Source organism: Schistocerca nitens, chromosome 7 (assembly GCF_023898315.1).
Source record: "Schistocerca nitens isolate TAMUIC-IGC-003100 chromosome 7, iqSchNite1.1, whole genome shotgun sequence".
NCBI lineage: Eukaryota > Metazoa > Arthropoda > Insecta > Orthoptera > Acrididae > Schistocerca > Schistocerca nitens.
The window spans coordinates 411,100,375-411,127,251 of NC_064620.1; the positions used below are offsets into that span (position 1 = coordinate 411,100,375).

The 26,877-nt window shown below is 37.5% G+C and overlaps 1 protein-coding gene across 1 annotated transcript in view; it reads left to right on the plus strand.

Moving 5' to 3' along the window:
* LOC126195665 (uncharacterized) overlaps positions 1–26,877 on the plus strand; it is a 145,231-nt gene that overhangs the window by 81,809 nt on the left and 36,545 nt on the right. Inside the window, exon 6 of the mRNA XM_049934290.1 lies at positions 15,614–15,760. Coding sequence (XP_049790247.1) covers positions 15,614–15,760 — 147 coding nt within the window. The remainder of the gene's footprint in view (positions 1–15,613; positions 15,761–26,877) is intronic.

The window sequence follows — 26,877 nt, forward strand, 5'->3', positions numbered from 1 at the left end:
TACACTGTAACAGTCAATCACTGAGTCCAAGGCTAGCTGCTGCTGGCTGGCTGGCCGCTCTAGGTGGCGCTGCTGCTGCTTGGCTGGCAGACAGCGCCGCATGTAGAGGACGCGCGTAGGTGCGCGGCGGCACTTTGAAAGATCGGCGTATCACAACCCGTTCACCTGCAATCTATTAATGAGGCTTATTGAAAGTTAAACGATAGTGCACTAGCCACATAACTGAGTGTTTTTTTTTTTTTGGGGGGGGGGGGGGGTTGTGATCAGTGAAAGTAAAGTACTGTAAAACAGTTTTTCAGCCAGTGTATCAACACCAAGGACAATCAGTGAAGAAATAAAGCAGGCAGAACCCCTACACTGCTCCTGTGTTCTATAGTACCAAAAAATTGTAGTTCTTTGTAGGGGCTGTGGTATGCGTACTCCATCAGATGACACACATTGCAACGTCTGCTGATGGCTATTGTTGGCAGTTCCTCTCCCTTCAAGATCATTGGACACAGGTAGGAGGAGTAACTCGACTGTGTTTATCAGTTTCTTTCAGTCATGCCTGGAACAGAGGCTATCACAGCAGGCAGCATGTATTCCACCGTATTTTGTGTGACCTATGTCACCAGTGGTAGACTTTCATTTCTTATGCCTTGCATTTTCAATTTTCACTTGTTACATTCCAATCTGCCTAGTTTGACAAGCAGTAATTGGCATTGCTGCTTTTTTTCTGACTGGCTATTCTACCTACCAGATCTGTCCACAGTCTGATGATGGAGTGTTTGTGATCTGTTTTTTGTGGCATGTTTGCCCATTGTTTATGATATTCCACTGTATGTACTTCATCTGTTGTCTAATACAAACAGAATGTCTGAAGACTGCTCAATTCTTACTATTGGTATAGTCAGCAGTTGTCTTCTTGCTCACTCAGACATTCTATGATACATAACCAGAATCATATCTTCTGAATCTGTCAGCATACTGTGAAAATCTTGCACCCTGAGAGTTTCGCCATTAGCAGTGTATGCTGTGCTGATTATAAGAGCATATCTAACTGTCTGCTAATGTGCCCAATTCAGAAATCATGCCCAGAACTCTCTGCTCAATTGTACAAAATCCTGAAAATACCTGCTGCTGATATGCCATCACAGGCTCACTTCAGGTATCGAATGCTGACTGAACATGTTCAGTCACTCATGGGAACTTAACATGAAGCAACTAAAACCAAACACCAAAATTGTGGAGAGAATCAACTGGGTGGGTCTTGGAACTCATTCACTCTAGCTTCTCCCTAGAAGCTGAGGGAATATTTAGGTGTGGACATCATTTACAACATTAAAGTATGAAATTTCCTCCTGTTCAGAAGGTTGTTTGTTCAAGCTTGCTGGAACTGCCATAATCTTTCTGTGGAAGTAATTTATCTTGATTGGTTCTATTCCCTGTGTATAAATCTATGTGTACATCTACATGCATACTTTGCAAGTCATCATATAGTGCATGGTGGAGAGGACCTTGTACCACTAGTAGACATTTTCTTTCCAGTTCCACACACAAATGGAGTGGAGAAAAAACAACTGTATAAATGCCTCCATATGAGCCATAATTTCTCTTTCTTATCTTCATGGTCATTATGCAAACTGGGCATGGGTGGCTGTAGAATCATTCTGCAGTCAGCCTCAAATGCTCTCTGAATTTTCTCTTTAGTACCTCATAACAAGAACATAGGTTTTCCTCGAGAGATTCTTATTTGAGTTCACAAAGCATCTCCATTTGTGTGCCGATTCAAGCTGCTGGTAACAAATCTAACAGCATGTGTCTGAATTGTTTCAATGTCTTTCTGTAATTAGGCCTTTTGGAAATCCCACACACTCGAGCACTACTCAAGACTGGGTCCTACTAGGGTTCTGTGTGCAGTCTCTTTTATAGATCAGTTACACTTTTCTAAGATTCTGCCAAAAAACCAAAGTTAACCATTCATCTTCCCTACTACCATCCTTAGGTGATCATTCCATTTGATATTGCTTGCATTGCGATGCCTAGATATTTCAATGGCATGATTGTGTCAAGCAGCACACTGCTAATGCTATATTCAATTAGTGCAGTAGTGTTTTTCCTACTCATCTGCAGTAACTTACATTTTTGTACATTTAGAGCAAGTTGCCATTTGTCACACCATTTAGAAATTCTGTCCAAGTCTTCTTGTATCCTGCTACAGTCACCTAATGATGACATCTTCCTGTACAAAAAAGCATCATCAGCAAACATTTGCAAACAGCTGCTGGGCTTGTCTGTCAGATAATTTATGTATATAGAGAATAAGAGCAGTGCTTTCACACTTCCCTTTGACAATCCTGTCAATCCCCTCGTCCCTTATGAAGTTTTGCTGTCAAGGATGACAAACTGGATTTTATTACTTAAGAAGTCTTTTGAGGCACTAACACATTTGGGGACCCAAAGCATATGCTCAGACCTTCATTAACAGTCTGGAGCGGAGCACTGTGTCAGCTTCTTTTTGGAAACCTAGGAACCTGGAACCTGGAACTCTAGGAACCTGTCTGTTGCCGTCCATCCATTGCAGGATAGCATATGAGATAAGGGCAAGTTGAGTTTCACATAAGTGATGCTTTATAAATTCTTGCTGATTTGTGGACAGCAGATTCTATGTTTCAAGGAAATTTGTTATATTTGAACTCAGAAGTCTGCAGCAAATGAATGTTATGGATATTGGTCTGCAATTATGGAGGTCCATTCTTTTACCCTTGTTATATACAGGAATCTGTGCTTTTTCTCAGTTATTTAGGACTTTGCACTGGGTGAGAGATTCATGACAAATGCAAGCTAAGGAAGGGGCCAATGTCATAGAGTACTCTCTGTAAAATCGAATTGGGACTCCATCCAGACCTGGTGACTTATTTGTTTTCAACTCTTCCAGCTGCTTCTCTATGCCAGGGATCCCTGTTACTATGTCCCGTATACGAGAATCTCTGTAATGGCCAAATGATGGTACGTTTTAATGATCCTCTTGAGTGAATGCTTTCTTAAACACAAAATTTGGAACTTTAGCTTTCCTTTTCATTGTATTTTCTGTCAATATACTCACTAACATTCTTCTCCTTGCTCCCTGTCATACATTGATACCCCTGGGCTGTGCTAGGTGGAGCTATGTGCAGTATCCAAAATGTTAGGAGAAAAAAGAAATGGAGATGAGAGAAAACATCCTTGAAAAATTTAATTCATCACAGCCAGTCATCTGTAAAGGAGTCAACTGATTCTGCCTTCAAATTCAAGGTCATGTTAACATTACATCAAGGTAAGCCTTCAATTCTTCTAACGAAACATCTCTCCATGAGTGCCAAATTGACTGTTTTGTAAGTGGAGTGACTTTTGGTATCTTTTCTTTATCATACATATTTATAGCATTCACAGTTTCAATAATAAAACTGTCAGCGAAGAAGAGTTGGATGTATTAAAATCAGAAATTGGTCAAACACCATAATGAATGGTGAAACCGTCCAGTATGATAAAAAAAGGAAACTTCATGAGATCACTGTGGCTATCACAATAAACCTTCCAGGTTTTTGCTACAGGTTGTGTCTCTTTTTCCACTCCACCAGTAGATTCTGATCCACTAGAACTGATAACACTGCACGTGGTAGACATTTCTTCCCAGTCATGTTCATCACTAAATTCTCATTCGTCCTCAATGTCTTCAAGAAGCCACCTGGCAATGTCATAATCACTCATACATTTTCTACCTGCCTTTATACTATTAGAAACATACAAACGCAACACACTTTAAGCGGTCAAATCTTTATACTATGTGCTCCCATTCTTGCTAATTGAGCTGCATCCAGAAACCTCTGTCAAATTCTGCCAACAGTCTCTGGGTTGTGGCCAGCTGTTTCATTTTAAATATAATGTAGGGCAATTTATAATTTAGGTTCAAATGGCTCTGAGCACTATGGGACTTAACATCTATGGTCATCAGTCCCCTAGAACTTAGAACTACTTAAACCTAACTTAACCTAAGGACATCACACACAACACCCAGCCATCACGAGGCAGAGAAAATCCCTGACCCTGCCGGGAATCGAACCCGGGAACCCAGGCGTGGGAAGCGAGAACGCTACCGCACGACCACGAGATGCGGGCTATAATTTAGGAGATGAGCATTAAATGAGGGGTAGGTATGTTTTTCCCAATAGAAGCACATCAGAGAAGTAATATAATGAAATGGTGGGATACTATTGATGGCGACTGTTGGATCTACTGCCCAAATTGTAGCATAGCCTCATACCTGAAAGGTCTTCCTCTCTCCTTGATCATGGCGAAAATCTATAGCAGGTATTTCACCTAGAACGTGTTGCAGAACTAGGGACACTGTGAAAACCACAGACAAGCAACAAAGAAGAAGAGAACCTTTTTTGTCACCCTTTGCTCAGAAATGGCCATGAGAGAGAGTGGCTGATGCAGCCAGAAAGCAATACAATGGGACACACATCCTCTGTTCACGGCTCACTGTACCACCAACACCCAGAGGACCAGCAAAACAGCTGATGACAACACCCCTAGTGTGATAACTTGCTGAATATGAGATAGTGCAAAGTGGATGAAAATTACGTGCATTTCATTCCATGATAAGAGGTTAGTGAGTATGTTGAGTACATTCTTTGGTCCTCTAACCCAATTTCTCACTGGTTATAGGAAGAAAGAGCCTATGCAGTTTTTGAAAACCACTATTATTGTGGAATACTTGAAATTTATGGTTGGAGTGGACAGGGCTAATCAGTAATGTGGTTGCTATGGTTTTACAAGACAGTCATGCAAGTGCTGGATAAAAAATTTTTCTTCTGCTTGACTGAAATTGCTGTGGTGAATAGGTATATTCCTTACTCAATAGACAAAAACAAATGGGGAGAGTGGCTGCAGACTCATCTTTCCTATAGAAGAAATATAGTCAGACATTTAGTCAACCAGGTGAGAGATACAGATTCAAAAGAAGAGAGAAAGACGATCGTCGTCTGACTCTGAGGAGAGGCTAAATGGGAAGAAGCATTTTATAATAGGGGAGGGGGGGAGGGAGGGAGGATTACATGATTTGCAGCAAACACAGGAAGAAAGGAGGAAGTCTGGAATTCCCCCAGGAGAAAGTTTTAAGGAGTATCATACAGAAAAAAAAAAAAAAAACGTAGACAGCTGTAAACAAAAACATGATGTAGTTTCAGAAAGTAGTGTAAAAGAAAATGAAGTTGTCAAGTGGCCACATATAGCATTTTATTTTTTTTAAACAGTAGTGTAACAGCCTGTAATCTCTTACATCTTTAGTCACATAAAAAGAATAAAAGCTGGATATAATGCAGTGCATAGAAAAATTTGATTGGAAAGGACTATGGTCTCTCCAAAGTGTGTGAAATATCAACGAAATGTCTCAGTCTTAAAATAGGACATACTTTCTTGACATTGTTGTCATGTTCTGCCAAGCACTGACTAAAAAGTCAGTTAATGTAAAACTCTTTCAGTTACTGGTCTCACACTGATTACATACTTTTCTAATTTTCTTCCACAAATTATTCTTTTGCCTCTCTTGAACTTTCCACATACTTTGCTCACCATCTGGAAGTCTCCAGATGTTTGTCCTTGCCATCATACTTCATTGAGTCAAAAGGACATTAAGAATATTCTCATCAATTAACAACTTTATAGTTTTCTTTTCTCCATCTCTGTCATTACAGTCACATTCAAAGCACCTAATTTCAGATGATTTTAATTACTTTCGTTATCTGTGAGTGGAAGTTTCTTTATCTGAACACAGATTGCACAACTATAGTGTCAATTCAGATATGTGATGATGGCCATGCACTGGAATTATTTCTGTTATTGCAAAAAACCATTTGCTAGAAAGGGTTGTAGTTGTTGGGATTAGGGATATCCTGATGAATCTTTCTGTAGTGTTTTCTCATCACCCTATGAATTCTTATTCCATTTACCATATTTGGTTCTTCCACATCTAGAACAATTTCTCACCTCTAAGACAAGAAATTGCCCTCCTCCTTTTTCAAGATAAGGTGGATTGTTTATCCCAGCAATCATTTAATCACCACCTAAATTGGCTTCCTTATGTGATGCCAAATTTTTACTAAACAGTGGTGTCGGCTAATGTTTTATCTTCTTTAGGAACTGGACATTAAAGGTATCAGCAGTCCTCTGAAACATGTGTCCTGATCTAGTGTTTATTATTTCTTCAATAGTTATTGATTGTTTGTATCTTTCATTTGCTTTTTAGGAGAAATTTTACACACTACACAGCATCAACTTAAAGTGTTTTGACAGGGATGCAGTTACCTACAAAAGCTTTTTAAATGAGTAATTGAAGAAACTGCATAGTCTCATTCAAGTACTTTATTTTTAACTGAAATACAATTCTGCAAATGGTATAGGAATAATATGTGAAATCATGTACAAGGAATTATTTTAAGAAGTGTGATGTAAAGTTAAATCAATTTATTCTTAGTTGAGTTAACATACCTTATACACAGTGGTATACACTGATAGACAAGCTTCAAAGAATTGATATTATTGAAATGATATCTTCTTCTGTAGTGGTCAATCCAAGGATTGGTTTGCAACAGCTACAATGGCAGCTTGTCTCCATTCCGTGCGTCTTTCAGCTTTTCTCTTCATTTCTTTATAGGTGTTACATCCCACATCTTTCACGATTTGATCCATGTACCTCAGTTGTGGGCTTCCTCTTTGTCTTTTTCCCTCGACATATCCCTCTATGATTGTGTTCAGGAGTCCTTTATGTCTTAATAGATGGCCTGTAAATTGCACTCTTCTTTTAACAGTGAAACTCCAGAAGCTTCTCTTCTCACCTGCTCTTTCCAGAACCACTTCGTTTGTGACCTTGTTGATACATTGAAATGATATACATGTCATAAAATGGTATACACAACATAAGCTTGTTGCCCTTGTGTTTCATGCCTTTGACTTTCAGTGTTCCTCAGTAGGAATGCTAATCACAATAATGTCAGACTCTGATTCACAGAAAAACTGCATATCATTGTGAGTGTGGGTGATTCTCAAAAACTGAATGTATTTTGTGTGAGAAAGTAATGGCAAGCTTATCATCCCTTATTTTTCACAAAGGGTACTGTCACTGTGTTAGCCTATATGGAAATGTTAACAGAAAGGTTTATGCTGCAAATATTGTAAGAGGTCCCTAATTCTCTCTCAGGGAAAATTGATGTTCCTCCTCATTTTCTTGAAAATATTTGTGAATAACTGGTTGCCAACCCACTAGAATACTGAGTCAGCTGTGCTGGGAACAGAGGTACACTGATGCTGCTTTGGCCTCTCCCATCTTCTGATTTTACTCCATGATTTCATTTTGTGGGACACATGGGGAGTGTTGTGTATGTCCCCTTTCTACTTCAGTAATTGAATGCTGTGAGCAACCACACTTCACATGGACTGGACGTAATGTTATTCCACAGAAATTGATCCGAGGGGGGTTCTAAGTTCCACATTAACAGGCAGAAGCAATGACTGCATGCAATTCCCATAATGTGTACAAATGACAAATTACAATTAATGCTAGTCTGCTAAGTCTGATAATTACAAGCTACTTTGGAAAAGCCAATTTTCCTTTTCTGAAAATACTCAGCTTCTGTTTTTATGTAATACTTCAAAGAAAGTATTATGTAAAACGAAGGAAAGGCAACCTCTCACCTACAGCTGATGGAAGTGTGGCTTGTAGAAACATGGAACATAAAACAGTATTGATCTTTCTCTAGTACACACAGTCACACACACAACCTCACAGACACTCAAACACACATGGCCACAGAGATAATGATACTTACTATTGATTATCAATAGCAGTTGCATGAACAGGTGGAGGTGGGAAGGTGTTAGAGAAGGAAGCACAAAATGAGGAGGGGTAGTGGGATAGAGTTTGAGGCAGGTCTTTAGGCAGATGATGGTGATTGCACAACAAGACAAAAAGGAATTGTTGGGGTAAAGCATATAAAAAGCAGAGAGAGGGAGAAGGGGGGAGGGAGAGGAGAAATGGAGTGGAAGGTGGAGATCCAGAAGGAGACAGGGAGGGAAAAGACGAAGGGAGAGGGGGGAGATGGGAAGGGGAGAGAGAGGTGGGGGGAGATAGAGAGTGTGTCCTCGTGGTTGAAAGGGGGGGGGGGGAAGAGTGGTGGTAATCTCAAAGGGGAAGGAGTGGTGTGGGCAGAAGAGAGAAGCAAAAAGATAAGGTAAGGTAGTGAGAAACAGGATGGTGGAGATTTAGGCCAGGGGATTGTGAGAGCAGATGATATATTGGGGAGACAACTCCCATCTGTGTAGTTAAGAGAAGTTAGTGCTGGAAGGGAGTATCCAAATAGCTTGCATAGTGAAGCAGCTGATGAAGTTGTTTGGCCATTTGTATTGTGGCACATGTTTGGTAGCTGGATGGTCAGATTCATGGTTTTCTACAGTTCGGTGATGGCCATTCATGTGAATAGACAGTTGTTTACAAGTTATGCCTACACAGAATGGTGCACAGTAATCGCAGCATAGCTGATATAATGTGGCTGCTTCTTCATGTGGCCTTGCCTTTTATAGGGTAGAAAATGCCTTTGGCTGGACTGCAGTAGGAGTGGTGGGAGGGTGTATGGGACAAGTCTTGCACCTGGACTGATCACAAAGAAATGACCCATGGTGTGCAGGATTGGGAGCAGGATTGGAATACAGTTGGACAATGGTATTCTGTAGGGTGAATGGGCAATGAAACACAATGTTAGGTGATGTGGATAGGATTTTGCCTAAGATAACCCTCACCTCAGGGCACAACGAGAGGTAGTCAAAGCCCTGTAGAAGGATGTGGTTGAGCCTTTCAAGGCCAGGGTGGTACTGGGTGATCAGAGGAGTATTTCGAATTTCTCTGATCTTTGTCGATTGGAATTGTCTCCCCAGCTCTCACAATGACCCTGGCCTAAACGTTCACTAACCAGTTAGCCATTTTCTCATCTACTCCTTGCACCCCTTGCAATCTCTATCCTCATTTCCACCTTCCTCTCCTTTTCTCCTTTCCTCCCCTCCCCTCCCCTGCCCCTTTCCTCTCTGTCCCTCTTTTAGGCTCTACTCTCTGAACTCCCTTCATCTTGTTGTACAGCCACTGAGTCATCCATCTAAAGGCCTGCTTTGCAGTATCCCACTATCCTCTCCTCTCCTCCTGCATCCTTTCCTACCCCCTCACCACCTCCATCATCCCAGGCAATTGCTATTGATATTCTGCAGTCAGTCTTGCCATGGCTGGAGGTGTGTGCATTTGGATGTTTGTGTGGTTGTGTGTGCTTCTACTAAAGAAAGAGCAAGAGCTTGAAATCTAGATAAACACTTTTTTCTAGTGTCTGTTTCTAAGTGCCAATTAGGGGAGAAGTTGCCTTTCCTTTATTTTACATATTATTCCATCCAGGTTTTTCCATTCTTGTTAAAGCATTTATGTAACTTTACACAGAACAGTACCAGTCATTTATATACACTTGTCTATATACCTCCCAGAGTTCTAATGTTCTTATAAATTATTAAAGTGCTTACCGGTAATAAGGTATTAATTTAATTTGCATTTGTATATCTGTATATCTTCGATTACCTGCTGGATGTCAACTGGAAAACTGTTACATACTTTTGCATCTGAGTATGAAACTCATTTCTGAAATGTAGACAGGGATATGTAACTTATATGATTATGTTTCCTTTTAGTATTGTGGTTATGAAATGCCCTGTTCTTAAATTTACACTTGTTATTGACCACAAGCACAACTTGCAATAAATGTATTGGCATATGAATGTAAGAACCACTCCTCTGCAAAATGTTTTGTTATCAACTTACTGTTATATTCTTATTGTATGCATCTGTAGAATAAATATTTTTTTGCCTTAGCGGTAGTGTGTCAATTGACAATAACGAAAGAAAGTATGCTAGCAACCCTGTCTGAAGGTCAACACAGTGAAACAGATTTCTAACTGTAAAGCAGACAGAACTGAGCTTTTATTTATTTTTTTGTTTGTTTTCATCAAAGAACACCTCACAATAATAAAGTAGTTGTCATGGTAGTACAATTAAAATCAATAGCTGAAAACATAGATTTACACAAAATGCTTGAGTATGCTCCATAAGGATAGGACAGATGGTTGACATGGTTTTGATCGTGGAACCAGCCTGGGATTTGCCTGAGGTGATCTAAGAAAGCCACAGAAAACCCACATGAGTATGATCAGACACAGCAAATTCCATCCTCCCTAATATGTGGTCAATGTTTTACCAACTGCAGCACCTCATTCATTTGGTCTGTCTTATACAATGTTCTTTGACTTACACACAAATATCATCTGATAACTAATAATATGAAACACAGTTTTGTTGTTCACTGCCAAACACACATTAAGGACATTTGCTGATGACTTCTGGACCATGATGATGATGCTATGCCCCTTGTGATAGCTCCAGCCTATTTGGACATCCAATTTCTGGGGCACTAACACTGAGTTATATTCCATGTTTCCTTTGTATCCTACAGTATTAGTAAGACATTATGATCATGCACTGTAGATTCTGATTCATGACTTCCTTGCGAAAGCAATAAACTGTGATCATGCACTGAAATGTGACCAGATGTTGTACTTAACCACTTTCATTGTTACCCAGCATTCTGAATACTTCAAGTAATCTTTAAATGTATAATAAGCCTTAGTTATGAAGAATGTCTTAACAGTCTTTTTAAACATATGTGTTACAGTAAGATCTTTCATATTCTTGGAAATTTATTATATAATTTTATTCTCCGATAGAAAATACTGTTTTGCGCTTTTTGTTTGTTTTTCCTTGGTAAATGCAAACCCATACTGTTTCTTGTGCACTGATTGTGTGTAGAACTACTAGTGGAATACTTAGATGTTATCCCTGATATGCTTCACAGATTGGTAGATGCACTCACTTGGTGAGGAAAGGATGCCCAGTTATCTAAACAGCTCTCTACAGTGAGCCTGGCTACTACTTCTCATTATTATTTGTATGGCCCTTCCCTGCAATTTAAAAACTGTGTCCTTGTTTTGTGCCTTTGATCTCCAGAAAAGAATCCCATAGTTAAGAAGTCAGTGTATGTAGGAACAATATGTCACCACAAGACATTAGCCGTTACAAACTGATGATAACACCCTAAGAGTGTAACATGCAGATGACATTGCCGGTATCTTGTGTGTGCTCATTTTATGTTAATTCATTGTTCATCCCTAAGATCTCTGTGCCTGTTACACAGTCTCTAGATTTTTCATCTGTGTCTGATGTGGCAGAGTTCTTTTCCCTCTTTATCCTAAAGTGCATGCTGTTCATTTTCTTTATATTCAATGTCAGTTAATTACATATTGCCCAATTGTAAAAATTCTTAAGAACTTCATTTGCTTTTTCTAATAGTGACTCTGGTGTTTTACCATTGACTATGATGTTTCTGTCATCAGAGAAGATAACTTTTCCTTTATGTCTTATACTATCGGGAAGGACATTAACAAATATGATGAACAGAACTGGACCCAAAACACTACCCAGTGGAACACTGGTGTTTATGTGTTTCTTATCGGACAAATGTTTTACTAAATACTTATCATCAGGAGGTATGTTAAATACCTGTACCTTTTGCGCCCTATTTTCCAGATAAGACTGAAATCAATTGTTCACTATTCCTCCTACAACTAGTACTTCTAGCTTGTTTAGTGATGTTTTACTGTCAACTGTGTCAAAACCCTTGGGCAAGTCTTAAGAATATGCTCAAACCACAGTCATCTTTGTCAAGAGCATCAAGAACCCTTTTGTGAACACAATAATAGTTGATGATGTACTTCTCCCACTGTGGAAACCAAACTGTGCTTCATTAAACATGTTGTATTTCTTCATGTAACTCGTTAGTATATCCTTCATAATAGATGCAGTTAGTTTTGAGAAAGAAGATAGTACTGGAATTGGCCTGCAGTTTTCAATACTTTCTGCATTACCTTTCTTTAGTGAGGGCACAAATTATGCATGCTTTAGGAACTCTGGAAAAATACCTGAACTGAACCTATTTATTATGTTTATGAATGGGGCTTGTATGCTGTCAATGAACCCTCTCAGAACACAGACTGGAAACTCATCTAGCTTATTTTTGTTTTAGTAAATTCACCTATGTGTTAGTGCCACCTCTGTTAACTATCCTTATCAGTGCCTAAGAATTTCATACCTTGACCCTCATTCATGGTGTTCTTATTGATCTTTAATTTTGGTACCTGTACAATGTTTTTGGAACTGCATAATCTAAGTCTTTGTAAGATAAAGTATTAAACTCTTTGTTGTTACCAATTGTAATACTGTTCCATTTTGCATCTGAATGTATATGAATGTATTTGGTATGGGTAAACTTTGGCCTGTTATCAGTATAACTGTGTCATCAGCAACCATAACGGTTTATGCAGACTCATGTGATGTTCCAAGTAAATCGTTTGTTTAAGTCAGGCACAGGAATAAGCCTAGCACCAAACATTGGGGGACACCATATTTAATGTTTTCCCATTCCAAATTTAGTCTCATTTCAGTGGTATCATTTGTAAATATGATGGTTTGTTTTTCTACTGTTAAAACATGACTTTACCATTGAAGAGGGTACCTGTAAATCCCTAAAAGTAGAAATTTGCAGTCTATACAAGTGAATCCATGGGAACCTTGCAGAAAATGGTGACAAGGTAATTTTTTTTTCTTACATATTTCCACGAGAACTGAGTTTATGATATCCTGTTTCACTTTTTCTGTAAAGGATCCTATGTCAAAGTCAGACAAAGCATTTATTGAAAGACTTCCATCAGAAACACTTTCTGTACTCCATTACACAATGTCTTCTAAAACATTTTTGGGAATGGACAAAGGAGGAGTAGATAGTTCCAATTCATGGACACTTCCTCATACCAGCCTTTAAAGATCGATGTTACTGTTGCATATTCCAGTATTTCAGAAACACACAGTTACTGACTGACTGATTGAGTTTAATTGGATTTGGACTCTATCCTGTGAACACAAGATTTCAGTAGGTTGAAAGATAACCATATCCATATTCTTTTCAGTGATCTAAAGAAATATTCAGTACTTGTCTAAGTAGATCTAATGCTCTGCTGTCAGTGCTCCATTTGTAGTCCTTGTGTGTTCTGCTACTGTTAGAACAAAATAACTGAATTAATTTGTCTTGAAGCAATGTTATCAGATATTCTGATATCATCTGCTTTACAGGTTTTATTCATTTTCAGCTTAATGATACTCCAAACTGCCTTTGATATGTTGACCGAATCATCTGTTTGTGTGCTGTGAATGGGTTTTCTTCTTTCATGGTAATGTGAACAATTTTGCAGGATTGTTGAGGTTTACTTTTCCTCTGCTTTGAATAAACTTGTCTCTCCATTGTACAAGATACATGTACTACATGTGTTATTAATACTTTATTTTTGCTCTCACAGTAACTCTCCTTTCCACATTTGTAAAGGAAAACTGGATCAATTAATGCTGTAAGAATATTTATAGGAAATATTACATTTTTCATAAAGTGTGTCCTTTCTCTAAGAAGCTGTAGTTGTTGCTCAAATTCATGCAGTATACATCTGCACTCTTAAGAAAATTGTCATTGTGTACTTACATGACTACCTGATTGATGGATTTGTTAGTTTCCATGCAAAATGCATTTTGCACAGTAGAAGAGTTCTTTGTACAAAATAAATGGAAGTTTCTGCAGAACCTTTATGCCCTACACAAATGCTAAATTCACAACTACCGTCTCTCTCTCTTTTTTTCAAGCATTTCAATTTGAGAGTATTAAGTAATGTGCAACAAATTTAAAATGATTAAAAAATAAACTACAGCACAGTATTCATACATAAATGAATCTGAAGTGAATTGAAACTTTCAAACTGTGTAATCTTTGCATATGTACATCTGTGCAATGTATTTTGTAAATTTTAAGCTTTAATGTTTTTATTTGGCAGATCAGAATAATGGTGTGTATGATATCCTGATGTCCTGAAATATTTTTTGAAGAATGTGTTCAGGATAATCATGTTGTACTGCACACACACACACACACACACACACACACACACACACACACACACACACACACGCACACTCTGCTAGCCATCAAAATTTCAACACCAGGAAGGATAGCAAGTAATAAAATGTTACATATTTGACATTTACAGATTAGGAAGGATTTAGTACACAGAGCAACCACCTCTGGTGCCCACAGCAATTCTAAACCAGCTGGGCTTCAAGTCACACTGAACTTGGGGGCAGGTGCATGGATGTTGCTCCATACTGCTCCAACTTTGTGCTACAGTTCTATTTATCAGTCATAGTGGCTGGCAAATAGTGGCATACCAGTCTCCCAGAACCCAATAACCAGATGTTTTAAATGGATGCAAGACCTGGAAAATATCCTGGCCATGGCATCAGTTAAACTCCTTCTGTATTGATATAGATCAGGACAGCATTGGCAACCTGCCATCTTGCATTATATTACGAATAGAAAATGTCACAGGGACCTCAAAGATGGGGCACAGGCAACAAATTTTAGCATATCATAAATGTTTCCAAATTAGCAACTATGCAAAAAAGAGATAAACATTTTGTGTATTCAGTAGGACCTCTTGCCAGCTGCTGTGCCTATATGATGATAATAAGTGCAATTTGGTGACATTCATTCTCGTGTGAGCCTTTATACACGTATACATGCATCATGATGCTTTATGGAGAATCAGGACCTGTCTAAAAAAAAACATGACATGGTCCATTCCTGCTTCTGGTGTTGTCATTAAGTGGTGATTCATAGTGCTCCAGACATTTTCACACTGTCCATGTGGATACTTGTTTGCTATAAACAACTGACTCAGAGTTACATGACGCAATTATGTGATCCTACATGACCGAGCAAACAATATGAATGCCCTGTCTGGCTGTAATCAGGTTGGGGAATTGAAATTCTGCTTTACACTGGGTATGGCTGTCATTGATCCACTGATTCCATTTTCACATGACAGTCATGAGATCCCAACCAAATCGTGAAGCAGTTAACTGCAGACTCGATAGGCAAAGATTCTACCACTGCTGAACTGTAACACTGACATTTCTTCTTCTTGCACTAGACATAATAGAATCTGCTCAAAAACAACCAACATCCAAATGTGATTTTTAATTGAGAAATCCAGTGCATGAAATTCCTTATAGGAAGCATATAGATGGCATTACTTGTACCTGCTTTGTGTGGTTCCACTGAAATTTGCATATCCAAGCATGTAATACACTTCATGCCAATTTGAAGTTTGTTGTATGCAACCTCCATGCTGTTCCAATTCTAATGGCCTACAGTGTACATATTTTTTTTTTTTTTTTTTTTTTTTTTTTTTTTTTTTTTGTTATCATAAGGACTTCTTGAGTTGTAGAAGACATTCTGACTTATTTTGTTGCTTATGTAGCACTAACAGTAAAACATAGTTTGGCTAAAATGTGAATAGTTTACCATCTGTTTCATTGGTTTCAACTATATTATTATTATTATTATCACCATTCCAGAAAAGTGCCATTCTGGGCTCTACAACCAACAAGACTTATTGCCAGTGAGAGCATACGCCGTGCTCAGGAGAGGAAAGAAGCAATCAAACTACGACTAGAAACAAAGAGGCTGCAGCAGGAACAACAGGCTGCTGCTGAACAAATGAGGTAAGGACATGTTGAGACATGATTACATTTATTTGTTAGTAATTTATTTGAATTAATTTACTCCATTTCAGTTATAGCAAGTTATTATATTTTCAAATCCACATTCAATCTCTCTCTCATTTTTGACTTGGGATGCACTGTCTAAATTAGAGTTGTGGTAAAGATTCACAACTTTCATTTAGAATGAGGTGATGTCAGATCCCTGTACAGACATATTAAGTTTTTACTTGGCTTCACGAATACCGGGATGATTTCTGTAAAAAAAACAACATAGATAATTTCCTTCCCCTTTGTTTTGCAATGGACATCATTCCTAATTGTTGTTGATGGTATGTTAATCTAGCTTTTTATCTGTAGTGGAAGAGTCTGAACATTTTTTAATCATATTTAGTATTTCAAAATAATTAATTGAACTACTTTACATAGCTGTATGGTCTTACACTGAGATTGTTAAATGAAATGCACTGTATTTGTCTCGACAGAATTATATCAAGTTCTATGTTTGGTAAGGCAATATGCTATTTTACTGTCAATTCCTACACTTTTCACCACAAGGCAGCATGTACCTCTCACTTAAAGAACATACTGCTAGTAACTGTAACAAATAATTTTCCTTTATTCTAGCTTGGCTTCACTCATATATTCATACCATGGTCAGTCACTTTCGTACAGTGGTTTTCAAACTTTTTGATTGTAGGGCTCCCTGAACGTAAAGACCTGCAGCTCTTTTTTCAAATGACATCTGACTCAAAAGTCTGAGGAGTAAATAAACTTAAGTTTAGAAAAAATGAATAAGAGTAATTATTTCTTTATTGGCTGTTGACATAATACATTTAAATGTTACTACATCTTATTCTGGCAACAAAATTGATGAGAAGGATGAGCTGCATTCTTCATCATCAGTTCCTCAAATCTTGGCACAGGTTAGGAGATTGTGAGTCACAGCTCTTTCTCCAATCTGTATTTTGTACTGGAATCAAATTTTCACTCTGTGGCAGAGTAGGTATTGACATGATACTTCCTGGCAGATTAAAACTGTGTACTGGACCGAGATGAAATGAAATGAGACTCTAACTCAGGACCTTTGCCTTTTGTGGGAAAATGCTGTAGTGACTGAGCTACCCAAGCACAACTCACACCATGTCCTTACAGGCTTATTTGTATTTTGTACTGACAACTGACAGTGCTGCAAAATGTGCCTCGCAAAATAGGATGTTGCAAAAGGTATCAAAACTCAAAGGGCCTTGTTATTTATTTGGAGATATTTCTGCTTCAGCCAACTTCAGAACTCAAACACTGATGAGGAAATGAACTTTGACTCGAATGCGGAATTTGAAGAAATATTAATAAATTGTTCTTGTTCTGTACTGGTAATTATTGATGAAAGTTCTGTAATGAAAGGATGCTTGATCCAGTTGTATTGATCAGCTTCTTCTGGAGAGTGTTTCAGAGAGTAATCACTGAATTCAGTTAAATGATCAACAAACAAACATTTCAATTATATGTGAATGTAGACATTTCCGGTTTATACTATTGATGAGAAGCTCTTGTGTTTCCAGCCAGGTGGCAATATTAAAATACTGCTACTTTTTGAGGAATGTTATACTCATTGCCTTCTAACAAAGTGTCGCAGTTATGTGGATATTGTAATGTTTATACTAGTTGTGCCCCCTCTCCACTTGCCAGTGGCCAGACAGATGGCCACTGTCCTGTTGGCAGTGGGGAAGGGTTCAAAATGGCTCTGAGCACTATGGGACTCAACTTCTGAGGTCATTAGTCCCCTAGAACCTAGAACTAGTTAAACCTAACTAACCTAAGGACATCACACACATCCATGCCCGAGGCAGGATTAGAACCTGCGACCGTAGCGGTCTTGTGGTTCCAGACGGCAGCGCCTAGAACTGCACGGCCACTTCAGCTGGCAGTGGGGAAGGAGTGAGGTTGTAGTAGTTGAGGTAGTGGGTGCATGGGAGGCTCCCTTCATATCCATGTTTTGGTATTCTAGATATGTATTGCATGCTGGACAGTGCTGGGAGCACTCTCAACATACTTCTGCTAGTACAGGTTTCTATTCTGAATTGAGTTAGTATGCTTTGTCCTTATTGACCAGGTTCTTATGAATCCTTATTTTTTGTGGGTTACTTTATAATGCTGTCCCAATAGTCAGTTGCTCAGCATAGCATCTTGCTGTTATGAAAATCAAAAGTGCAGTCTTCCTTTATACTGAGCTCTGCTATCTCTGATTTCCCTCGTGTCCCATTCATATATGCGTGATGTGCTCCTTACAGTATTTCAAAATTCAGTTATGCATTTGCCAGATCTATTGTGGTCACATTCACAAGAGATGCTATATATCCAAGGCACATTCAGTTTCAGTGAGTCTTTTGCAGAGATGATGTATTCTTTTGCTTAATAAGTGGACAGAAGGTCGTTTTTATGGTGGATTTTTCAAGCACCCAGCAATTTTGGCTGAGAGTGATCCCAAATAAGGAAGGGAAGCGAGTCTCATTGTCTTCTTCCTCTCCTCCAGAGTTTCTGCATCTTTTCTCCTCTTGAAAGCACTACTACTCTGTGCTTCACTGAGCCCATTGTTGTGAAGTCCATCCTTCAACTATTGTAATTTGGGTGGGAGGCTTTCCTTGTCACAAAAGACGCATGTCCTATGTACCAGCGTGGTTAGCACTGTCTACTGTTGCAGTAGATGGTGGCAGTTCATTGCATGCAGGTACAGCCTTTGTTGTCTTCTTCCTTTGTACTGTAGGGCTTAGTGTATCGTCTGCTTTCTTCTTTATTAATATGTCAAAGACAGGGAGACAACCATTCTCCTCTATTCCCATAGTGATTGGAATGTTTTGATGGATGCTGTTGAGGTAGTCCAAAACTCATCCAGTGCCTGTCTGCCATGCTCATACACCACAGAAGTATTGTTGACATAACGGAAGAAGTGTTTCAGTTTGTAGCAAGCAGTTTGAAGGGCCACCTCCTCAAAGTGTTATATGTAGAGCTTTTCAATCCAAGGACCTGTGGGGATCCCGTGGACACGCCATCTATCTGTTCATAAAACTCTTCATTCCATTTGAAGTAGGTGGTCCTTAGTGCATGTTCAAAAAGTTTAACTATTTGTGGCTCAAAATGTTGAGCAAGGAGCACTAGAGAATCTTGCAGAGGTACTTTTGTGAAGAGCAATACAGCGCCAAAGCTTATGAGCAGGTCATCCCCTTGTTGTTGCATTTTCTTATTTATTTCCATAAAACTGGGTGCATTTTGCATGTGGTGACAGCAGTGTCTGATGAGGAGTTTTAAAAGCATCGATAGATATTTGACCAGCTCATAATTGTGTGAGTTGATGATGTCTAGTATTGTCAGCAGAGTGACACTTCCTTCTGGATTTTGGGAAGTCCATAATTGTGTAATATTATTTGTGCCATAGGATACAGCCACTTATTAACTTCCTCTGGTAGGCTGTGTTCTTCACAAGAGAGACAATTTTCCTGGTCATTGTCAAGTGTCCGTCCTTGAGCTTGCTGGATCCTTTATCAGCAAGCCAGTTTTATGCTGGTAGTCATCTATGTGCAGCTGCATTGTTGCTTTCCTTTTGCCTTGTGAATGGACAATAGTATCAGCATTATCTCTCAGTGATCAACTGCATTTGAAATATCAGATTCTGTACTTACATTTTAAATTTGTCAATGCTGAGAGAGAAACACTAATAACCGAAAACAAACAACAATTAAAAATGATCTGCATTTGACAAAACTAACCTACAAACTGATTATTATTGAATAGTAACAAATGAGTTGTCCACACATTATTCCTTTATTCAGCAACCAAAGAAACTAAATCATTATTTTTGTGAAACCACTGTGATGCCCCTGCCCTAAGGCCACAACATGCCTACTGTATGGCTATGACACCCCTGTGAGCTGTGATGCACAGTTTGAATACCTCTGGTTTAGCATAATACCTTGCTTTAATGTTGTATGGAAATTCAAGTTGCATCTTTTAATATGTGTGTTCAACCTTATTATATGTAGCTATCATGACTGCTTCTTCTGTCTGTATGTGGTAAGTATTACTGGCAGCTTAATTTATGTAAAATTACTGCATGTTATAAAATAGTTTACCTGTTTCTTCACTGCTTTAATAAAGTGACAAGTAAGTGCATAATAATTATTTGCTGTAAATGAATCTGTGCTTTCTGTTCACAGAGCTTGCATTCATTGTATTGCTTGCCTATGATTGTTTCGCTTACAAAAGAAATGAGCAGCCTAAAACATAATTTTGATATTATCACAGAAACAATTTAACTTTCTTTCTTTTAAGTTGCATTTTTTTCCAGTTACAACCTTCTAAATTTGTTTCATAGGTCCCTTTCACTGAATCCATGAATGAAGATCGTAAAATCAGGCTGTTGTTCAATATAAATTAAAGATGGAGAAAGTTTAGGCACAAGGGGAGAAGTATGTAAGCGTAATAAATACATGTATTTGTCAGAGAAAGCAGATACAAATTGCCAATGCTGCTACCAAAATGCTTAACCATTCCTTTATGGTGCCCAGTGCTATTGCCTGAATTATTATTGAGATAATTTCATGAAATATCTATCTTTTGAACTGAATCTTCTTGGGATCTGTGATGTAATTCATTTGAATGCATTCCTCCAAATCGTGGAGTACTTGTCCAACATATTACTACTCTTTGTTAAAATATTTTGTACACACATGACAATTCTAGATCATACGTTAACTAGTTATATCGAGCTCACAACAGATAGCTGTAGAAGGAACTAGCACAGAATCAGCTGAAATGAAGTATATGAGACAAATAATGTACATTTTAAATGTGCTGCATCTTTAAGTAAATTTATTTGCCTTGAAAAGTTGTTTTTCAAGTGAAAACTGTGAACTTCTCAATAACAAAAGCCATTTGAGTATCATGTGGCAGAAAGAGACAACTATACAAACTAGCCAGGATAAATACAGATTGAAACTGCTTTTATATTTTAGAAGATATTTTTAGTGAATGAGAAGAAATGCAATAAAATAAAAACCTTACATGTAATTCCACAGATTAAAAATTGTGAAAATAAAACAAACCAATAAGAAATGTAATTATTAGATCATTTTGTTACCAGAAAGACTTTTCTACTTATCTTTTAACTAACTAGACAGTTCATGAGACCGAACATATAGCAGGCCTCTTTAACAATTACTACTAAATGTAACTGAGAAACTTGGTGTTGTAAGCTCAACAGATAAAGCTTTGCAGTACCGTCTGTGACAATTAGTATCACAAGCATCCAATCAATTTGAGATCATTACAACTTCTCCCTGGTCTACCAGGGAAATAATTTACTCTCTCTTAAAAGCATGAATCATCATGGGGTTGATAACATTTCAGGCTAAATACTAATCATGTTCTTATACTAGAGCTATAGTACTGTACCCAGCCGTATACTTAATGCATCACTTTCATGAGATAGCTTTCAAGAAAAAGTATGCCATAGTTTAATCGTTCTTTAACAAAGATAATAGAACTGATGTTAGTAACTATTGATGCATTTCAGTATTAACTTCCTTCTCCAAAGTTTTATGAAAGGTAATGTATTTAATATGGTTGATCATATTAGCAACTTTAAGATTCTAATCAATTTTTCGTAGGCAGTTAAGGTTTATAATCTTTGAGATACAATAAGTAAGTGTTTCACTTGATATTTAACAGATAGGAAGTAAATGTGTATGTAACTCCCATGACACATCTTCTTCTGAACTGTGACAAATTGATTCAATTCTGGGACTTAGCCCTTGCTAAATGTTAATGGCCTGCCATCTTACAGTTATAAAGCAGAAATAGTGATCTTTGCTGATGATGTGAGCATAATAATAAGCCCAACAGATGTGCAACTACAGAAGGAACAGTAAATGAAGTAATCAGAAGTATTATTGACTGGTTCTCAGTGCATGGTTTATCACTTAGAAAAAGTGCTACTCATTAAATTTAACTCAAGCAAGATATACCATCGTCAATAACAATATTGCACGGGGGGGAAAAAATATAAAACTGATTGCTCAAAAGTCTTTAATGTGCGTATTTGTCAGTACTTGAATTTGAAATCACTTGTCAAAGAGCTTATCAAATGGTTAAGCTCAGCAACACATACTTTAAGTGTTACTGCTGATTTTGGTCAGGAGAGCATTAGAAAATTAGTTTACTTTGCATACTGTCATTAATTCACGCCAAAAGGGATAATTTTTTGGGCAATTCCTTACACAGATATGAAGTATTCATTGCACAGAATTGCATTGCAAGAATAAATACAAGCTCAGTTACACCTAGAGTATTAGTAACTGGAGGACACCCTATCTTGGGATGCAATAGGTGCATTGCACTCAGGCACTGGCACCAGGGCGGCACCAAAGGCTGAGTGTATGATCAGTCACTAAGCTAATTATTAATTTTTAAGCAAAACTAATAAGTTGATAATTGTATTACTTATGGGTGTCATATGAGTGGCAGGCTTCTAAACACTCAGGAATCACTTTTTTAAATGGGCACTCATCATATTGACATTGTTGCAAAGTAGACTAACCAATTTATTTTTGGTTACTGTTGAACTACGGTTGAACACTGTCTCTGTATTGAAATTAAAGCAATTGTCAAGGATTTTGTTAATACCGCAACTTGTAAGTTAGATTTTCTTTAAATAAGAGATAGTCCACAAAGTAAGTTCAATTTGGTTATATAAAACAAACATGTACAGATACAGAAAAAATATTTATTGTACAAAAATCTACAACTGTTAAACTACTTTTCTACATAGCTTCTGAAATTTTGTAGGCACTTGTCATAGCGTGGCACAAGTTTTTGTATTCCTTCTTCATAAAAGGTTGCCGCCTGTGTATTGAACCATGTGGTAACGTGTTCTTTCAGCTCGTCATCATTGTTGAAGTGTTGACCACTAAGGACAGATTTTAGGTGTAAGAAGAGATGAAAGTTGCTAGGAATGAGGTCCGGGCTGTATGGAGGATGCAAATGCATCCCAGTGAAATTAATGTAAGTCATTTGGTCACATTTGTCACGTGAGGTTGAGCAATATCACAGTGGGGGAGGGGGGGGGGGGAGGAAAAATAAAACAAAAAAAAACTTTTTTGACAGTAATCCTCAGCGCTTGTTCTGTATTGCATGGCGCAATTTCTTAATGGTCTCACAGTAACCATATGCATTGATTGTTTGGCCTCGTGGTAAGAAATCAATAAGCAAAATGCCTTTTCTGTCCCAAAAAATGGTGCACATGGCTTTTTTGAGGTGTCAAGATTTGCTTAGGCTTAACCTTCATTGGTGATAAACTGTGCCTCCGTTCCATTGATTGCTGTTTTGTTTCAGGGTTGTTGTACGATACCCAAGTTTCATCCCCCGTGACTATCCAAGAAAGAAAACCATCGCCTTCTTCATTGTAGCATGTCAAAAACTGAAGTGCACTGCCCATCTGTTGTTTTTAGTGTGCTTCAGTAAGAATTTTGGGTACCCAACGTGAGCAAATTTTTCTAAATTTCACTTTTTCAGTAACAATTTCATGAATTAGTGATCATGAGATTTGCTGAACTTCCATAGCAAGGGCACTAAGTGTAAACTTGCACTAAGTGTAAACTTACAGTTGTGCTTAATCATATCTTCAATTGTGGGAACCAGTTCGTCATTAATCACAGACGGATGTTCACTTCGTTCTTCATTGTGCACTTGATCACATCCTTCATTGAACAGTCTGACCCATCTTCTAACCAGTGAATCACTCATAGCATTTTGTCCCTAAACCTTGCAGATTTGCTGATGAGTTTCCTTTGGTTTAATATTCTTTGCATTTAGAAAACGAATCAAAGATCTGATTTCACATGCACCAGCATTTTCAATTATGGCTGACTTTATAAAGAAGCACTACAAAGCACATGTGGGCAGCAGTGATCTTTTAATTTGATTCAAAGAAATGAAGAAACTTTTTCTGCAGTAGTGGTCAGCATGCACATACATATTACATATAGCTTGTTGCATGCTGACTTAACAATGAATATCAAACAATTTCACAGTTTTTCGTGTACGATAAATTCAAAATATTGTCTAATATAATAATTTCTTTTGTAATAAAGAACATAAATATTGTATTTATGATTTTTTATATTGTTCCTCACACGTTTACTAGTCACTACTGGCTGTGAATATGAACACACCAAATAAGTTTCAAATGAAAATATGAACATAAACTGCAAGCTACTGTTGCTGATTTTGGGTTTCAGGGGATTAAACATCTGAGGTCATCAGGCTCCTGTTCACCTTTATAATTTCTTTAGGTATTGTATTTTTGAAAGTAATGCTCATTGGTGGCACAAGTAGTGTCAGCTGAAGTAAAGCTAACACAATTGTATTTAGTTGGTTATTAGCAGATACAATACTTGCTAACACAGGAATTCAGTACTTGTATTTTATTTATCTCATATGTTTTACAGGCCATCTGTCCTGTTGTACAGGAGGCAGCTAAAGTTTTATCTTATACTAAATTGTGTAAGACTATTCTCATGAATACAGTATTATGTGTAACAGAATAATTTTATTAAATTGTGTTTCCATGAACTTTAATGAGAGGTATTAATTTTGGAATGAACCTCTTATGAATGTATTAATTTTTTTCGTTTGGTGAGAAGTTTTCAGCAAAAAAGATGTTAATTTCAAAGATGTTCAGTGAAGAGGTAGGTAATATTATTAGCTTCTTGAATAATGAACAACACAATATTCTCTGAGTGTCAGCACATATGTTCCTAATGAACATTTTGCAATAACAAGATTTGTAATATGTGCCTTGAATAATCCCCCTCCCCTGCCCCACCCTCTCCACCATCCAAGATTAAACTGTATCTAATCGTAGACTCAAAGAAATGTGATATAACAGTTTTGTGCTATTCATGACTGTTTCCTAGATTGTATGTGCACTGGAACAGCAAGGCTGTTTCGCTTAGTAGATAAATAATGTATGTGTATGTACTAGTTTAAAATTCTAATGTACGAGCTAAACTTCTTCCTTAACTTTATTTTGACTAGTGTCACTAATTTTTGACTTGTGTAAACACAGCCTTTCAAATGTTAAATTTAAGACCATTTTCTTGAAACTATGGTTCTTGATTTTTGTTTTTTTATGACACCAACAGAAATTTTGTGTTTTCATTTTCAATGAGTACCAGATTACCATCTGAAAACACGACTGGTTTGTCCTGATAGGCGATTTATGTGAAAGAGAAACAGGATTGATTCTAAAATCGAGACTTATGGGACTCATTTGGAAATTGTACTCCTTTCATATGCAAAATTTTTAGTATTAAATGTCATGATTACTCTTTGTTTCCTGTTTATTAAATTAGAGTGGAGCTACTGCAGAGCACTGCATCTGATGCCATTTCTGCCTAGTTTATAAGCAGCATGAAGTGATTCTGTGGATCAAATGATTTTATAAGGCCACAGAAGATACCTGCAACTTCATTTCTTTTTTCCAGTTATGAGCTGATGTTTTCAATGAATTTTTTCAATTGTATTCATAGCATTTTTCCCTTTTTGGAAACAGTATATTGATGTCTGAGGAAACATTGTATTTTGAAATAGTTTTGTGAGTATTTTCAAACATTTTGAATAATATTCTAAGGATAGAGACTTGTCTTTTTGTTAATATTTCACATCTGCATACTTAAGTACCCTTTTGAAAGTTTGGTTATTCTCATGATTAATTGATTATGCAGCTCTGCATTTTAAAATCTTTTAAACAACGTTTTGGTATTGAATAATGGTTTTTATACTTTTGGAGCATTGAAGGTGAGCATGTAAACAGTTCCTCACCATCAAGTAAGATTTTCTTGGAAATGAGGACAATGATTTATGCTTCCACTTCCATTCATAGATATGCATCATATGTTGGTAGGCATATTATTTTTTACAAATTAGTTCAGAACTGTCAATAATTTAGAGTATACAATGGAAAAATAAACCAATAAGTGACAGTTCCAGGTTTTAACTTTTTAAGGAAGAAATTTTTTACATTTAGCTATTTTACCATGATCTTCTTAAAGGGTGGTGTCTCTTTTCATAATTTCCAGTTGTATATGTTGTGCAGATATATTTGAAGGCATTACCATTGTTATTGATTGCATGTGCAAACTGAGGCATAATACCTAGTTTAATGTGCATTGAAGGGAATAATATTTTGGAATATTCCACAAGTGGCTCATGTTTTACATTGCGGAGCCAGCAGACAGAGATCTTCAGAGTGGCCTTCTTTCAATTGTTCACTCCGTGCATGACTGTTCCATTCACACAAGAAACAAGAGTGTTTGGTGTAACCTATTTATAAGCCCAGTAACAGGCTTATCCTCCTCAACATTACCACACAAAAGCCTCTGATGGTCTTTGTAGTTAATGCACTCCAGCAAATGCTTAACAGTTTTATAAGTTTCTTTCATGTGAATGGAAGGGGCAACTGAAATAGGCCCAAGAAGATTTACCTTGTGTAGTAACACACTTTTTAAGCTTAACTGTGAGGAGTCAGCAAAAGGTCTCTGCAGAGAGATCTGATGGCCTCTCTGTGTAGACCGATTTCACACCAAGCAAACCATGGACTCACGTTCAGAGAAGGAAGATACAATGTGCTGTTCCCTTTTTCTGTACCATGCAAGAGTAGCTCTACATGCAAGAAAATTTTTGGATTTGAATCTTGATCCTAACACTTTTGCACTTTCTTTTGATAAGTTCTGTTCACGGATCAAGCCATTAACTAGTTATGTAAATGCCTCTGGTAAGGTGGCACTAACACTGGACTCAAAGCCTTTTATGAAGTCTCTGATATTTATTCATTGTTTAAACACAACAAATGTCCCACAAATAAAAAAAATAAAAAAAACTCACACACATCAGCACTACTTAAATAACCGCACAAACCCATAATTATTGCTCGACTGCAGTCAGAAAATTTCATTGATGGACTTCACTTCTTCTTCTTCTGCATATATAAATAACACACTGCCATACTGCATCTTCCTGAAAGAACTACAAGTATATCAAGCTGTTGTGAAACAAAATATCAGGCT